This window comes from Buteo buteo, chromosome 1 (genome assembly GCF_964188355.1).
Source record: "Buteo buteo chromosome 1, bButBut1.hap1.1, whole genome shotgun sequence".
NCBI classification, from domain to species: domain Eukaryota; kingdom Metazoa; phylum Chordata; class Aves; order Accipitriformes; family Accipitridae; genus Buteo; species Buteo buteo.
In genome coordinates this window covers 46,295-60,775 of record NC_134171.1, presented here as the reverse complement: position 1 = coordinate 60,775, position 14,481 = coordinate 46,295, and the positions used below count along the sequence as shown (strand labels likewise).

Below are 14,481 nucleotides of genomic sequence, written 5' to 3'. Positions count from 1 at the left end.
ACTGACCAACAGTGACCTGGCAGGGAAGAGGCCATCAAGAGTGCACTGTGGGCTAGGAAGGTCTGCCCAAAGCTCAGCAGTATGGCATGGAGGAGGCTGCGTGAAGCAAGGAGAGCCCAGAGCACTTAAAGCCTCAGCCCCTGAACAGGGGTCTCATAACCCGACTCACACACAGCAATAAAACCAGACTTGTAACATCAATAAAAACTCATAACCAGACTCACACACAGCAATAAAAACTGTGTGCTGGGTGCAGGACAGACAATGATGCTGTGGGAAAGCCAGCGTGGTGCTACCAGGTTGGGTTATGCATGTGCAGGGAGCAACTGCTGGGGCTTGCTGGGCACAGGCTGTGCTCATGCTTGCTCTTCTCCTCACGGCCTGCAAGAGCCCCTGCCGAGTTTTGCTGCTGGGGAATGCTGAGTTCAAGCCTGGCCCTGGACAAGGCTGTTGGGACAGACCAGAGCGGCCAGCCATGGCAGGGGCAGCGCTGGGAGCAGCCCAGTGTCCTTGGAGTGGCTGCAATGCCCAGGAACATGGCATGGTTAGAGGTAGAGACATGGGGATGACATTACTCTCTCCATGAAGACTGTCAGAGAAGAAAGGAAGGCAGGGCTGTGCATACACGGGTGTGTCTGCTGTGATTCTTTCCCTTTCCTGTTGTCTCTGGGAGCACCTGGCTATTTGTTCCACGGTTTTCTTGGACTTTGAAGTTGAGCTAAGTGGCCTCTAATTCTTCACTTCCTTTTTTTTCTCCTATCAAAGACAGGCACTGTGTCACTCCTTTTCCTGTTTTCTGAAACCTCATCCATCCTCTACCAGTTGTCAATATTACCCTCACTTACTTTCAGTCCAGCCAATCTGATGACATTTTCCCTTATCTAGCATGAGCATACACCTCTGCCACCCATCTTAGTCATGGTGTTAATTATGTGATCCCAGCCACCCTCCTCAGGGCAGGCTGAGGGGAAGAAGCCATTGAGCACTTGAGTCCTGTCACCTTCTGCTGTCCCTCCCAGTCTCAGTGGGACAGTGGGCCACATGGGCTGCTCAGCATCCTCCTACTGACACCTTCCTTTTTGAAGGTTTTCTTGCATTCCCTCATGTTTCTTGCTAGTAAAAATTTGTCTCATACTTTGGCTTCCCTGATTTTGTTTGTTTGTTTGTTTTTTGTTTTTTCTGTTCCTCCTAATTTTTTCATCTAGTTTCTACTTTTATGCCCTTCCTTCTGAAGTTTCAGGTCATTATCTGAACTATGAGCCCCCCTTCCCCCGGTGCTGGGATGCTTTCTGTTGTGCCCTATTGCTTCATTAAAGCCCTGCCAGGTTTTCTGAATGCATTTTGTGGGACCTGATCTCCAGCTCCCTGAATTCCTTAAATTTTCTCTGAAAGGCACATTGAAGTTGCTCTCCACTCTGACACCCTCGAGTGCTTCCTCTCTTTTATCTAGAGCAAGGTCTGTGAGAGCCTCCCCTCGAGTTTCCTGCACTCCCTGGCCCAAAGCCTTCAGTAGCCCAAGCCCGTGTGGGCAGCCATGCCCTGCTGCAGGCAGCCCCAGAGGATGCCTGGTTGTGGGGGGACTCGCAGCAGGGTCCTTCCAGGGAGGGGGCCAGGACACTCATGACCCTGTGGCAAGCTTCATTTTCATTTCCTCTCATTTCACAGGTGACCTGCCTTCTGGAGGTCAGAGCCAGGCCATATCTAGGGTAAGCCCAGCAACACCTTCCTGTTCTGTGTTTGCTCTTTCTTGACAAGCTACACCCCCTAATTAACAGGCCAGTCCTCAGGGTGTGTTATGCATCAGGTCATCATTTTAGACGTCTACAGAGAACTTCCACTGCAGCCGTTTGCTCCCTGCGGCACTTGCGTAACTGTGACGGTATGTGGGGCAAGGACCATGCTGTCCCGGGGGTGATGGCCCTGGACACCCACCTCCCAGGGCACCCTGTGGGCTCTGGTCACAGGCTGTGGCTCACAGCGCCCGCTCCGAGCTTGACCTCGCTCAGCAGCTGCTGTCAGAGATGTGAAAGCTGCAGGGTGGGGAGGCCCCCGCACCTGGGGAAGGGGTGGCAGGGATAAGGCCAAGGCTCCATCTCCTCCCCAGCCTCAGGACAGAGCGGGACACGTCCTCCGACGCGTCTGGAAGCCAAGACCTCTCCTGTGGGACGCAGACGGCACGGCAGAGCAGAGCCAGCCGCGGCAGGGGCCAGCTCCTTCACCGAGAGGCTGCAGCTTTCCCACCTCTGCCAGGGCACGGTCGGCTGCCGGCCCTCCTCCCACAGCCCCCGGACCGGCAGGACGCAGCCCCGCGGAGATGGCTCTGGGGTGGGGACGATCCCGCTCCCTGCCTCGTCCCGAGCACAGGCCTCGCCTCCGCGCACCCCGGCGCCGTGCACAGCTGGGCGGAGGGGGCTTCTGGCAGGGCCGGCACGGCACCGGGCGCCGCGCCGTCAGCTGGGGGGGGACGCGGGGTCAGCTGGGGGGGACGCGGCTGCGGGGGGACGTGGGCCAGAGCCACGAGGAACGGCCCAGAGACCCCGCGGGTCCTTCCCGAGACCCCGGAGGGGAAGCCGCGTCCCAGGCGCCCGGCACCGCCACATCGGGCAGCGGCACTTGTGCACGCGCGCTACCGGCGTCCGGTGCCAAGCGCGCGCGGGCACCCACGGGCCCGGGCGTGCCGCACGCGCGCACACGCGCGCAGGGCCTGCCCCCCTCCCTCCCTCCGCCCTCGCCACGTGCGTCCCCAGCGCGGCCCCGCCCCGGCCCCGCCCCCAGCGGCGCGGGTCTCAGCGGGCGGAAGCGCGCGCGGCGTCGCGGCGCGGGATGGACCCGCCGGCCAAGGAGGGGTCGCTCCTCGTGCAGCACAGCCACAAGTTCGGCACCAAGGTGGGCGGCCGGCCGCGCGCGCCTCTCGGCGGGGCGGGCGGGGGACGGGGGACGGGACCGGGACCGGGACCGGGACCGGGGCCGGGGCCGCGACCGGGCTCTGGCTCTATTCCTCCCGCCCGGGGGCCGGGACCGCGACCGGGCTCTGGCTCTATTCCTCCCGCCCGGCGGACGGGCGGGCTCCCTACCGCCGCCCGGGCCGGGCCCGCCGTCCCCGCTGCCCGCGGCCGCCCCGGCTGGGCGCGCTGCCGGGCCGCGGGCGCCGCCCGGCGATTGGGGAAGTGGGGCCGGGGCTTCGCCGGACCCGGCCCGGCGGCGGCCGGGGGGTGCCGCGCCCGCCCCTCCGTCTGCGCCGTCTGGGCGCGGGGGTGCCGGCGGGCGCGGCCCGGGGCAGGTCTCCGTCGCTCGGCGGCGGGGCGGGACGCGGCGGCCGGGCGGGGGGCCGCCCCCGGTGAGCTGCCGGCCCGGCCGCCGCGCCCCGCGGAGCATCCCGGGCGCCCTCGGCGGAGCCTTTCCCTGCGCCGCCCCCGCCGCCCGGCCCGGTCCCGGCGTGACCCCGCTGCCTTGCAGAGGTGGAAGCGGAGCTGGTTCGTGCTGTACCCGGCCAGCCAGCACGGCGTCGCCCGCCTGGAGTTCTTCGACTGCAAGGAGCCGGCGGCACCGCCCGAGCGGCTGGGCACCAGGCGCCTGGACAAGACGGTGGTGCGGCTGGCTGACTGCACCAGCGTGGCCCCCGTGGCTGAGAGCGGCCCCCGGGCCGGCACGTCTGTCTTCCGCCTGGAGACCAGCGACAGGAGCTACCTCTTCGCGGCCGACAAGCAGCAGAGCGAGGAGTGGGTGGCGAAGCTGTGCGAGATCGCCTTCCCGGTGAGCCCCGGGGCGAGCAGAGGGGCATCCCGGGCACCACGGCTGCCCCCGGGGAGGAGGGCAGCTGCAGGCAGCCTGCGCGGGGTGGAGGGGCCGGGCATCAGAGCATGTGTGGTGGGGGTGGGGTGCGACCCCTTCGTACCCAGCAGGAGGGCCCGGTGGCGCGGGGAGGGAGACCCTAAGGCACACGTGAGTGGTCCCAGGCGGTGAGTCAGAGTGCCTGGACCTGGGACTCTGGTCACCTCTCAATAGCTCCCACTGTGCCAGCAGCCGGGTGGGTTGCAGGACTCCTCAACGTGCTGTCAGTAATTCTTGGTTGCAGCTCCAAATTTCAAGTCAGGCTCTTCTCCGCTGGCGTGGAGCCTGTCCTCGCCCCCTCCAGAGACCTGGCGGGGGCCGGTTGATGGCTGAGGAGCGTTTCCTCTTGGCCCAACCACCGCTGCCTTTCCTGCCACAGCAGTGGCGGAAGCGGAGCCCTGAGCGCGTTGCAGTGCCTGGCTCCGGGACCCACCTGGCTCCTGGGTGGCAGCGCTAGCAGCTGCAGGGCCAGTGCACCCCCTTGCCCAGCCTTGGGGCTTTTCCTGCCTGCTGTTGGGAGCACCCCATCAGTGCTGGGCCTGCGGCACAGCCCTCCAGCCCCCCCACCCCAGTCCTCTGCCTGCGGCCCCATAGCAGCTCTGTAGCCTTCCCTGGAGCTGATGGTCAGCCAGCGTGACGGCTCCCTGCGAAGGCGGTTTGGACAGCGGATGGCCCACGAGTACGGTCGTCCACATCGCTCCGCCCCGTGGGTCCCCTGCTCTCCCTCCTAGGAGATGTTTGCACAGCCCTGGGTTGTGCTCTAGCTGACTCCAGGCTTTGAGTGCTGGGCAGGGCTGCCTCACAGGGTGGCTGGCTGCACAGCTGGAGATCCCAGATCTTCCCACAAGGACGCAGGTGTTTGCTGAGTGTGACTTACCTTAAGCCTTTTTTTCTCCCTGCCTGCATCTCCCTGCAGTCGGCTGTCAAGCCAAATGTGTCTGTGCAGCAAGTGCCCTGCTGACCAGGCCAAGAGGCACTGGTGTGGTGCTGGAGATTACTCCACTTCATGCCCGTGTCTGTTTGGCGCAGACAGCGTTGCAGCCTTTGTCCTGGAAATGGCCTGCGGGGCCGAGCTAGGGACACAGCACACGCCCTTGGAGTGGTGCGGGGTAGCTGCAAGGTAGGAGAACATCTGCTCAGAGCAGGGCTGTGCTCATACCTTCTTCCATGCGGTAGCTGTCAGTTGCGTGCTTGAGGTCCAGAAGCAAGCTGACGGTTTAGGAAGCGGTGAGCAAAAGGCTGCAAGGATGGCATGTGTTCTAGAAAGGCTTGGCCGGGAGCAAGAGGCACAGGAGCTGCACGTGGCCTCTCTGCAAAAAGCTGAAGATCCTCAGTTGTGATTTCTGGCCATCCACATGGAGGTCGTGCTTTTGTGTCAAGTTGTTTGTTGCTGCCCAGAGGGTAAGCAGGGTCCAGTAGCTTAGGAGCTGGGGCCAGAGATCATTTGGAGTTCAGAACAGAATTTCTTTTTCCTTTGAAAATGAGGGAAAGTGCAGTCAGAGCCCTAAGGTGCTCTGGCAGATTGCCTGGCCGTTGACTTCCTGATCCCAGGCTGGAACCCTGCTGCATTAGATGCTTTAGCTGAGCAGGAGCTGCTGCTATCAGCTCTAAGGACACTAGGCTTTAGCAGTCCCCATTCTATTTAGGAGCCAAACAAGAGGGCCTGACGGCCCTTTTTGGGTCTTGCCTCTTGTTAAGAAGCTCATGTTGTTGGGTTTTAAACTGAAAGTGTGACAGCTTGCCTGCTGCAAGATGTACACTCTGCTGCAACCCCATCCCACGTGACCCTGAGAAACAGCTTCCAGCTCCTGTCCAAATACAGACCCTCATGCAATGGTGCAAACTCTGTTGAAGCAGCTCTTGCAGGGCATCTGTGACCCTTTGATTTGCATGGAGCTTCCCTGGAGGAGCATCTTTGCTCTTTGGTGGTAGCACCAAGGATGCATCCCCCACACAGGCCCTTAGGGGACCCTGCTGCTGGGACACAGTCGCTGACAGAGTGTCTGCGTTGCACTTTCAGTTCTGCATGCACTAAAATAGAAGTGCTTGCTTCCCTTCTGTGGGCTGTGCACTGATACTGGCACCGCCTTCCTGCCTGTGCAGAAGCAGCACACAGGCCCTTGAATTAGTGGGTCATCTCGTCAGCTCCCTCCCTTGCTCGTACTGCTGGGAGAGCGTGCCTGGGCCCGTGCGATGATTTGGGAGCAAACGTCGCCTGCGCTGGAGCACAGTGGTGGGGAAGCAGAGCTGTTCTCTGCCTCAGCATCAGGGCACCTGCATGGGCACACCATAGCAGTCAGACGAGCAGCAGGGGAGTGGACACGTGGGACCCCCAGGTGCTGCCCTGCAGGAGGCTGTGTCTCAGTGCTGGCTTGTGCTGCACTGGAGGACAGGGTCTGGAGGGTAGGGCTGCCAGGAGTAACTGCTTTCTTCTGCACTCTGTCCAATGCACAGCCCAGCTGGGACCCAGGGTCATGCCAGGAGTTCCAGGGAAGCCCCTCCTGCACTGCCTGGCTCTGTTCATCTGTGTTCATGTCGGCTCAGGGTGGGGGCCCTAGGCTCTGTTGCTGGCTCTGGGCAGGGAAGGGCTTGGTATGATTGCAGGACGGCCAAGCTGTGTGGGGCTGGGGTGGGCCCTTCGGGGAGGGCAGTGGGGCCCAGGTGATGTGGGGATGGGGGGCAGTGGTTGCAAGGTGCTGATGTGGGAAGAGGGGGCTGGGGCTGATCTGCTCTCCCTTGTCAGGGAAACGGCCCCAGCGATGCTGGTGCGGCGGCACGGCGTGGCAGAGAGGGCAGCGGGCAGGCGCCGACCCTGGAGATGGCCGTGAACTCCATCTACTACTCGAGAGACGAAGGTGGGACCTGCCACTGCCTTGACTTCGGGCCACCTTCTGCGGGGCCTGTCCTGCTGCTGCCCCATCACCGGGGCTCCGGTGGGCAGGGCGAGGTCTTGCCTGGAGCTGGGGACGTGGCTTCCTCCGCCCTCTCCTGAGCATCCCTGTCCCCACAGTGAATGCCTTCTGGGTGACGGTGCAACGGACTGAGGCCGCGGAGCGATGCGAGCTGCACGGTGCCTACGTGCTCAAGGCTGAGCGTGACAGCCTCGTCCTGAAGGACCCACGGACAAATGAGATCCTCTATGTCTGGCCCTACCGGCTGCTCCGGAGATATGGCCGGGACAAGGTGGGGGATGGGGGGGGGCCCTGCGTGCCATGTGCTAAGGCCTGTTCCCCCGTAGGCTTTCCCTGGCCAAAGGGTAAGGAGCTGATGTGCCTGACCAGCCTGTGGAAGCTGTGCAGCGGGCCCTGCCAAATGCCCGAACTGCTAGAGCCCTCTGCAACCACAGGCGCGTCCCCAGGGGCATCTGTGATCCTGTCTGTCCTCAGCTCCCACCTGTGTCACCGCACAGGAGTGTGGGCTAGCGGGACACCCGTCCCCACCGAAGGCATGGCTGTTCAGAGCCCCTCTCTGTGTGGTCCTTGCCCCAGTCCCACTGGGGCCATTGCAGCCCCTGTCGGCCCCTCTGCTGGACATCCCTTCAGCTGGCTTGCTCCTGTTCTCCATCCCAGCACTCCCCAGCCCATGCTGTGGGCAGGCATGTCCTTCTGTGCTCCGCACAAGCTCTTCCTAGCCTCTGGGGACCTTGGCTCCCTGCAGTCCTGGCTCTGCCCTGGATTCAGTTCATCCCTCCCGAAGGATGATGGCCAGAGCAGGAGGGGCTGTTTGAGACACCAATTACTCTAGATTTGTTCACCTTACGGGGCATACTGCTCTTAGCCTGGCTGACCTGCGTAGGTCTGTCCCCTCCCCAGTGTCCTCCAGCAGTGGTTCCCTGACCTGTCTTGCCACTACCCTGAGCGCAAGAGGTATCTGCCGGGCTGGATGGGGAGGAAGTGATCTCCCCAGGGCTGTTTGTAGAAGTGATGGTGTTGGCTGCAGTCTGCTGATGGTGCCTTCTGTGGCACTTTACCAAAACAGAAGTGGAAACTGAGCTGCTCTTGGGGAGGCATCTGGTTTGTCCACAAGGTCTCTGCCAGGGGCATGACGAGAGCCACGTGGTATGAGGAGCAGGCAGCTGCACCCGCAGGTCCCCGAGCAGTGATAGGTTGGCTGTGCTTGTGTTTGGCAGCATTGACCCACAAAAGGAAGTCTGGCCCCAGAGGCTTTTGCAGCAACCCCAGAGACAGCTGCTGCATGTGAGAGAGCACCAGTGAGGCAGAAAATCTCACCTGGATTCAGGGACGGAGGTTCAGGAAGGGTGTGGGCATCTGCTGGTGGGAACCTGCGCATGAGTGTGTTCAGGCCTGAGGAACACAGCCTTGGTGCGAGACTTCTCTTTAAAGTGCTTTATACCATTAACAGAGTAATGCTGATAAGGCAAAGGCTTTGCTTACTATTGGTAGCCAAGCTGCTGCTTCTGGCTTTTTTCCTGTGGAAAGCCATGTTCCTCTGTCTTGTATCTCTCGCCCCTGGATCGCTTCCCTTCTGCCTGACTAATGCTGACTTACCCAAGATGCCCATAATAGTTTCCCCTGCTGAACTGTCACTCATCTTCTTGCCCTACTCTGTTCTCAGTGCTAACCACATGTTATTTCCTAGACTATCTGGTGCCAGTTGCTGGCTGTGCTGGAATTGCTCAGGTAAGGCAGCAGGTCTCCAGCAGGACCTGCAGCTCTGGCTCTGAGGGATCTCACAGTGATGTCCCCTCAAGTGTGCATCCCACTCCAATTTCACAGCTTGTTCTGGGCTGCTGGGCAGCGCAGCACAGCATGGCCCTGGGGTGGTGCTCGCTGAGCTGCGGCCCTTGCTGGGGGGAGTGGAAGGAGCAGGATGTTGAGTGAAGTCTCTTGCAGGCTGTGCAGTATCAGCACCGCAGCCACGCACCCTTCAGCAGGAAGCACAGCCTGCACGATGCGCTGGGTTGGCGGGTGCTGGGCAGGATGTGACCCTTCCACTTCCCCTGCAGGTGATGTTCTCCTTTGAAGCTGGCAGGCGCTGTGACTCCGGCCCAGGGAACTTCACCTTTGAGACCAAGCAGGGCAACGAGATTTTCCGCCTGGTGGAAGCCTCTATCCGGGAGCAGAAAGCGCAGGTGGAGGAGAACCGGCAAAGCTGTGGCTCGCTGGATTCGGATAGCCCCAGCGTGGTGCTGATCCGCCAGGCCCTGGCTGACTCCCTGAGCCTGGAGCTGCCTGCAGAGGGGGATGACACCCTGGCACCCAAAGCGGTGCTGGCGCCCAGGCCCAGTGTGGCGGCAGAGGAGAGAGATGCCACGTCTCTGCTGAAGACCCGGACTCTGCCAGAGCTCCCTGTGCCACAGGCCAAGCCCGTGGTCCCAAGCACACCCCCGCTGCTGAAGGTGCCCTGTGCCGTGCTGCCGGCTGAGGATCCATCCAGCGTGTACTCGGAGCCCCTGGACTCGGTGAAGGGCTTCCAGCCCTGGCTGGACCCTCTGTACTCAGACCCCATAGACAGCAAGCCCGTGAGCGGGGCCAAGGCGCCCAGCGGTGCCTCGGATGAGACGAAGCCCCGACTGCCAGCGCCGCTGTACTTGTGCACATACGAACAGGTCCGGGCTGATGGACGCAGCCAGGCCCCCGTAGTGCCTGGGCGGAGGGAGCACATCTATGATGAGCCTGAGGGTCGTGCTCCCCGCTCGCTGCCGCCCCCCCCTTACATCTACGATGAAGCGCGGCCCACAGGCGATGCCTGGCGCACCCAGGGCCACGATGGCAGGGGCGGCTATGAGTATCCCTACAACCCCAGCACTGATGACTACTCGGTACCTGCCTTCCAGGCCAAGGCCAAGGGCCCCAAGCCGGTGCCTGCCCCCAAGCCCCAGACGGCCTTTATCCCTAAAGGTGCCGAGAGGAGCGGGGATCCTGGCAGGCGGCGGGGGAACGCTGCTGCTGAGAAGGCAGTCATCAAACCCAGCCTCAACAGCAGCAACAACAACAATGTGGAGGTGCTGTACAGCCAGGTGGTGAAGCCCCAGCATGTGCAGAAGAAGGAGCAGTCTGTGGATGAGTGCAGCTTGTCGCCTGTCTATGAGGACTTAGGAGAGATATAGCATGGTGCTGCTGCTCTGTACCTGCCCGGGAGGGACTGGGGGGCCCAGGCCTGTTCGTGAGCAGTGCCAGCTGCTGTCCTCCACAGGTCCTGGGGGTGGCTTGGGGCCAGGGCTTGTTCTGGCTCAGGCAGAGCCCCACTTGCTCGCCACTGCTGAGGGGCTGTGTTTCCCGAGGCCCTTTCCACAGCAAGAGCAAGGGACCTGTGGCTGGTGCAGGTGCCAGCGTGCTTTTCTGGCTCTGGAGCTGGCTCCGCTGCCACCTCCTGATCCGCAGGAGGGCTGGCTGTGTTGCCATGTGCCTGCTGCTCTGGCTCTGCTCTGTCTTCCTCTCTGACCAGGCTGCAGGGCTTCGATGCCCGTTGCAGTGCATGGAAGACTGCTTGCTATCAGTCTCCAAAAGTATTTTTATATGAAGTTATTTTAATATTAAAATCTGTATGTCTCAGAATGAAACATTTGCCTGTGGCATGTCTGGGCTGTCAGGCATACAGCTGGGGAGATGCTGGCGCAGTGCTGCGGAGCAGGGTGGCCTAGTTGAGCAGTATTCGCATGGTGGCATGTTCATGTCTTGTGCCAGAGCTACTGAGCTAAGAGGAAACCGCAAAGAAAAGCGTGTGTGAGGTTCAGCTGTGGCTAGGATGCCCTGATATCAGGGGATTAAGGGTTGGTTATGAGAATCAGGCTCACAGATACCTTTATGTCCTGATTGGGGCACAAAATGTTGTGATAACCTCTGAGTGTAAGGCTGGGCAGGGCCACACTCCAGCTCTGCTGCAGCTCAGTGACAGTCGATTAGTCACAGGATCTCTCCTCCCCCAGCCTAATCCCGCTGCTGATTTCCCCTTGCTCCCAGCTGCTCTTGAAAGGCCTGGGATGGCTCAGTCTGGATCCCACTGACTTTAATGGCAAAAACTCTGATCCCTGCTGTGTGGTCTGAGGCCAGGGGTTTGGCTGTGATTGCTGTGTGGCCAGCCTTGGGCAGAAATCTATGCAGGAGCAAAACAGGTTGTCCTTTTGGTGCTGGTAATGGTTTTGAGAGATTTTATGTCCCTCCTGTGTGGGGCTAGACCAGGCACCCTGGCATTGGCTGTTCCTGAGTCTGGATGGGGCTGCTCATGACTTCTGCAGGTTTACCAGCCTGCTGATACAGACAGCAGCAAAACAGCCAGGTGACAAGCAGCACTATGATGTACCTGTGCAGAGGACTAAGCCTGACTTCTGCAGCCCCAGCTCAGACCCAGGGAGCCACAAACCGTTGGGGAAGTCTGGAGGATCAGGTTCAGGTCCCCAGACTGGTGACAAGGTGGTGACCTTTGACTGGGCATTTGTCTGATGCCCAAGTTGCAGGGGGAGAGCCTCAGTCCTGTAACAGTACAGCACAGCTGTAGCCATGACCAATTTGTAGCTGTTCTCCTGTGCTGGGTCCTCTTCCCCACTGGGGTTTTGCTGTGGGAGAAGGGAAGAAGCCTAAGGGGCTTTGGGAATCTGAGGGAGGCTGAGGCGGTTCCTGCCTGGGATGAGAGGCACGAGCAGCAGTCATCTGCTTCTCATGGTTGGCTGCCGGGTGGTCCCGTGCTTGTGTTCCTGTCCATGGCAGGCCCATGTATGCATCCCAAGAGCAGTTCTGCCCACCTGCTCCAGAGGAGAGCTCTGGGCATTGCTTAGCAGGGGGCCCAGGCCACCTGCCCATAATCCTTGCTCGTCACTCCAGTGTGAGGCTCTAAGACTTAAATGATGAAGAGCAGCCTCCCAGGAGCAGAGCCCCCAGGATCTCCCTTCTGAATGGCCATGGGTGTGTGTGCATCTCCATCACTGCGGTCACTGTATCTCAGTGCACTGTGTCCACTCTGTCCTGCGGAGCTGAGTGTGGCGGACACGCAAAGTGGCTGACCCAGCTTTCACTAAAAAGGGTGACAGTGAGGAAGGAAAATGTTCCAGCATCTGTGCCAGATCAGTGGTCCCTGCATAGCCCTGCACTCAACTTGGCTGAGAGGAAAGGATATTTATTTTTCTTGCTTCAGCAATGACATCATCTCTCGTAACAGCTGACTTGGGACTAAGACAAAAGTGCGCAAGACAGGAGGAACGCTCCTACGTGTGGCCTGCTTTATTTATGCACCCTGCCACGTGATGGAGAAGTGCGTGCAGCGGGGAAGGCTCGTAGTCTCTACTGATCAGGAGAGATGGTCCATTCTGTTCTGGCTCAATGTGGTGGACCAGACCTGTCATCTTGCTCAGACTGCTGCTCTGTGCTTCACCTTACCTCCTTTCTGGCAGCAGTTCAGGGTGTAATAGATGCTTTGGGAAAGCATAAGAAATAAGGTAAATGCAGAGTAAGCCTTTGACTCGTCACAGCCTTCCTGTTGCCAAAGCAAAAGTCTGCAATGAACCCTGACTTCAGGACCAGGAGATGATCTTTCTGCCTAGATTAGGATTTCTTCTGTCTGCCTTTGTAGAATCCTAGAATGGTTTGGATTGGGAGGGACCTTAAAGATCATCTAGTTCCAACCCCCCTGCCACAGGCAGGGACACCTTCCACTAGACCAGGTTGCTCAAAGCCCCATCCAACCTGGCCTTGAACACTTCCAGGAATGGGGCATCCACAATCTCTCCGGGCAACCTGCTCCAGTGCCTCACCACCCTCACAGTGAAGAATTTCTTCCTTATATCTAATCTAAATCTATCCTCTTTCCATTTAAAGCCATTACCCCTTGTCCTACCACTACTTGCCCTTGTAAAAAGTCCCTCTCCAGCTTTCCTGTAGGCCCCCTTTATGTACTGGCAGGCTGCTGTAAGGTCTCCCTGGAGCCTTCTCTTCTCCAGGCTGAAAAAACCCAACTCTCTCAACCTGTTGCCATAGGAGAGGTGCTCCAGCCTCCTGATCATCTTCGTGGCCCTCCTTCTTTCCCTTTCCTTTGCCTTACTTCCACTGTCTCCTTACAACTAATTTCCATGTGTTGAACAGTGAAGCACCTGGGTGCAGCTCAAACACAGCCATGGCACATCACGGTGGTCATGTGCCATGGCTGAATTCAGTCTGTGTACTTGGAAAATGACATCCTAGCAGCCAGTCCTGAACAAGGCTTTGCTGAGGTGCTTGGGGATAGGTGGCTTATGCTTGGCTGCTCACTCTGCCCATTTATCACAGTGCAGAAATGGTCCTGGATGAGCATCTATCTATGCTTTCTGCCTAGTCCAGGTGCTGTGGGCCAGACAGGGTAATGCATGGGAAGTCCTTTGGATATCAGGCTTCCTCATGGGAGGACAGCCTGGGTGCCTCCTGTTCTCTGCTAAAAGCATGTGCCCCAGATTAGCTGAGAAATATCAGAGTACCAGTCTAGCAGCCACAGCTGGGATGCAACAGATGTAGAAGCCTTGGTCTCTGTAGGCCAGGTGGCAGTTTTTACCAGGAGAAAACTACTTGGGAGCTGCTTCAAAGCCCAATGAATCTCTTCCCCTTGGAGCTACTTTTTTCTGTTTCCTGCTCTGAAAGATATGTCCTTTTATAACTGCTACCTCCTCTCCGTTAGGGCCTAGTGTGGTGCAGGCATGAGGCAACTGTTCTGCCAGGATATCTGTTTTCATGCTGGCATTAGGGAAAGCACCCAAGTTTCCTCTGGCTGGCAAGAGTTGGTCAGAGCAATAGCACAGTTGTTGCCCTGCTTCACACTGTGGTGATCAGGTGGAGGGCTTTTCAACAGGGATCCCCAAACAGCCCCAATTTTGTGATTTGCTTCCTCTTATGCCCCCTTTTCCCTCTTCCCAAGTTTCCCCTTTAGCAGCTTCCTTGTATCAGCAATAAATCACAAGCCCCTGTTTGTTTACCCCTTTCCATTGTCAAAGTGTTTTGTTGACTTTGTACCCCAGTTTGGTATTTATGATATGGTTGCCAAAGTAATTTCCACCTGCATCATCAGTTCAGTCAAGCTAATCCCCTGTCATCCCATTTGTGTGTGCCTTACTGCCCTTTGCTACTGCTCCTTCCCCAGTTCCTCATGCTGTGAGCTTGTTAGAGACAAGCAGGGGTTAGCCACCAGCTTGCACACACTAACAAACCTGTATCCCTGTGCCTGCAGGGGTGTCTGCCCTGTCCTCAAGGTACCTGCCCTTGACATCTTGCCCCAAACAGCTGCCTGAGATGCAGCCTTCTGCCAGGCATGGAGTGCTGCCAGGGCATGGGAAGGGTAGGTCCATGCCCTGCGTGGCTAATAGAACCTTTTACTGAGCTGGGATCCTGGGGAAAAGAGATGGCTCTGATGGCTCTGCTCTCCTGCTGTAGCACTGCTCTGAAGAGCACAGAGTTCACATCATGCCCTTGGTCAACTGCAGCTGTTTCTCAGGAAGTACAGGTCAGTGCTGGGATTGCTGCATACAATGTACATTATAAACTACAGGCAGTAAGTGGACGTTATGGTGGATAACTTTATTTTGAAACAGCTTGTCAGAACAAAGTAAGTAGAACACAAATCCCTGCTGGTGCTTGGCATCCAGGAAGCCCAATAAGACCACCCTACCTTGGCTCAGTCAAGCTGCCCTCAGCTCCTGCACAGCCAGGAGCAGCTGTCCTATGTCTGCACTGA

The 14,481-nt window shown here is 58.9% G+C and overlaps 1 protein-coding gene across 2 annotated transcripts; it reads left to right on the top strand.

Annotated features, from left to right (window-relative positions):
• Positions 1–2,531: 2,531 nt before the first annotated feature.
• On the top strand, positions 2,532–10,668 carry DOK1 (docking protein 1). 2 transcript variants are annotated; one of them, XM_075032119.1, is made up of 5 exons: positions 2,532–2,886; positions 3,457–3,753; positions 6,575–6,686; positions 6,842–7,014; positions 8,798–10,668. In XM_075032119.1, exons 1-5 carry the CDS (start codon positions 2,824–2,826, stop codon positions 9,899–9,901), a joined length of 1,749 nt encoding a protein of 582 aa, XP_074888220.1. In that variant the 5' UTR covers positions 2,532–2,823; the 3' UTR covers positions 9,902–10,668. The 2 variants fall into 2 exon arrangements, with proteins under 2 accessions (XP_074888220.1, XP_074888124.1); XM_075032023.1 differs by lacking the exon at positions 3,457–3,753.
• The last annotated feature ends 3,813 nt before the right edge of the window (positions 10,669–14,481 follow it).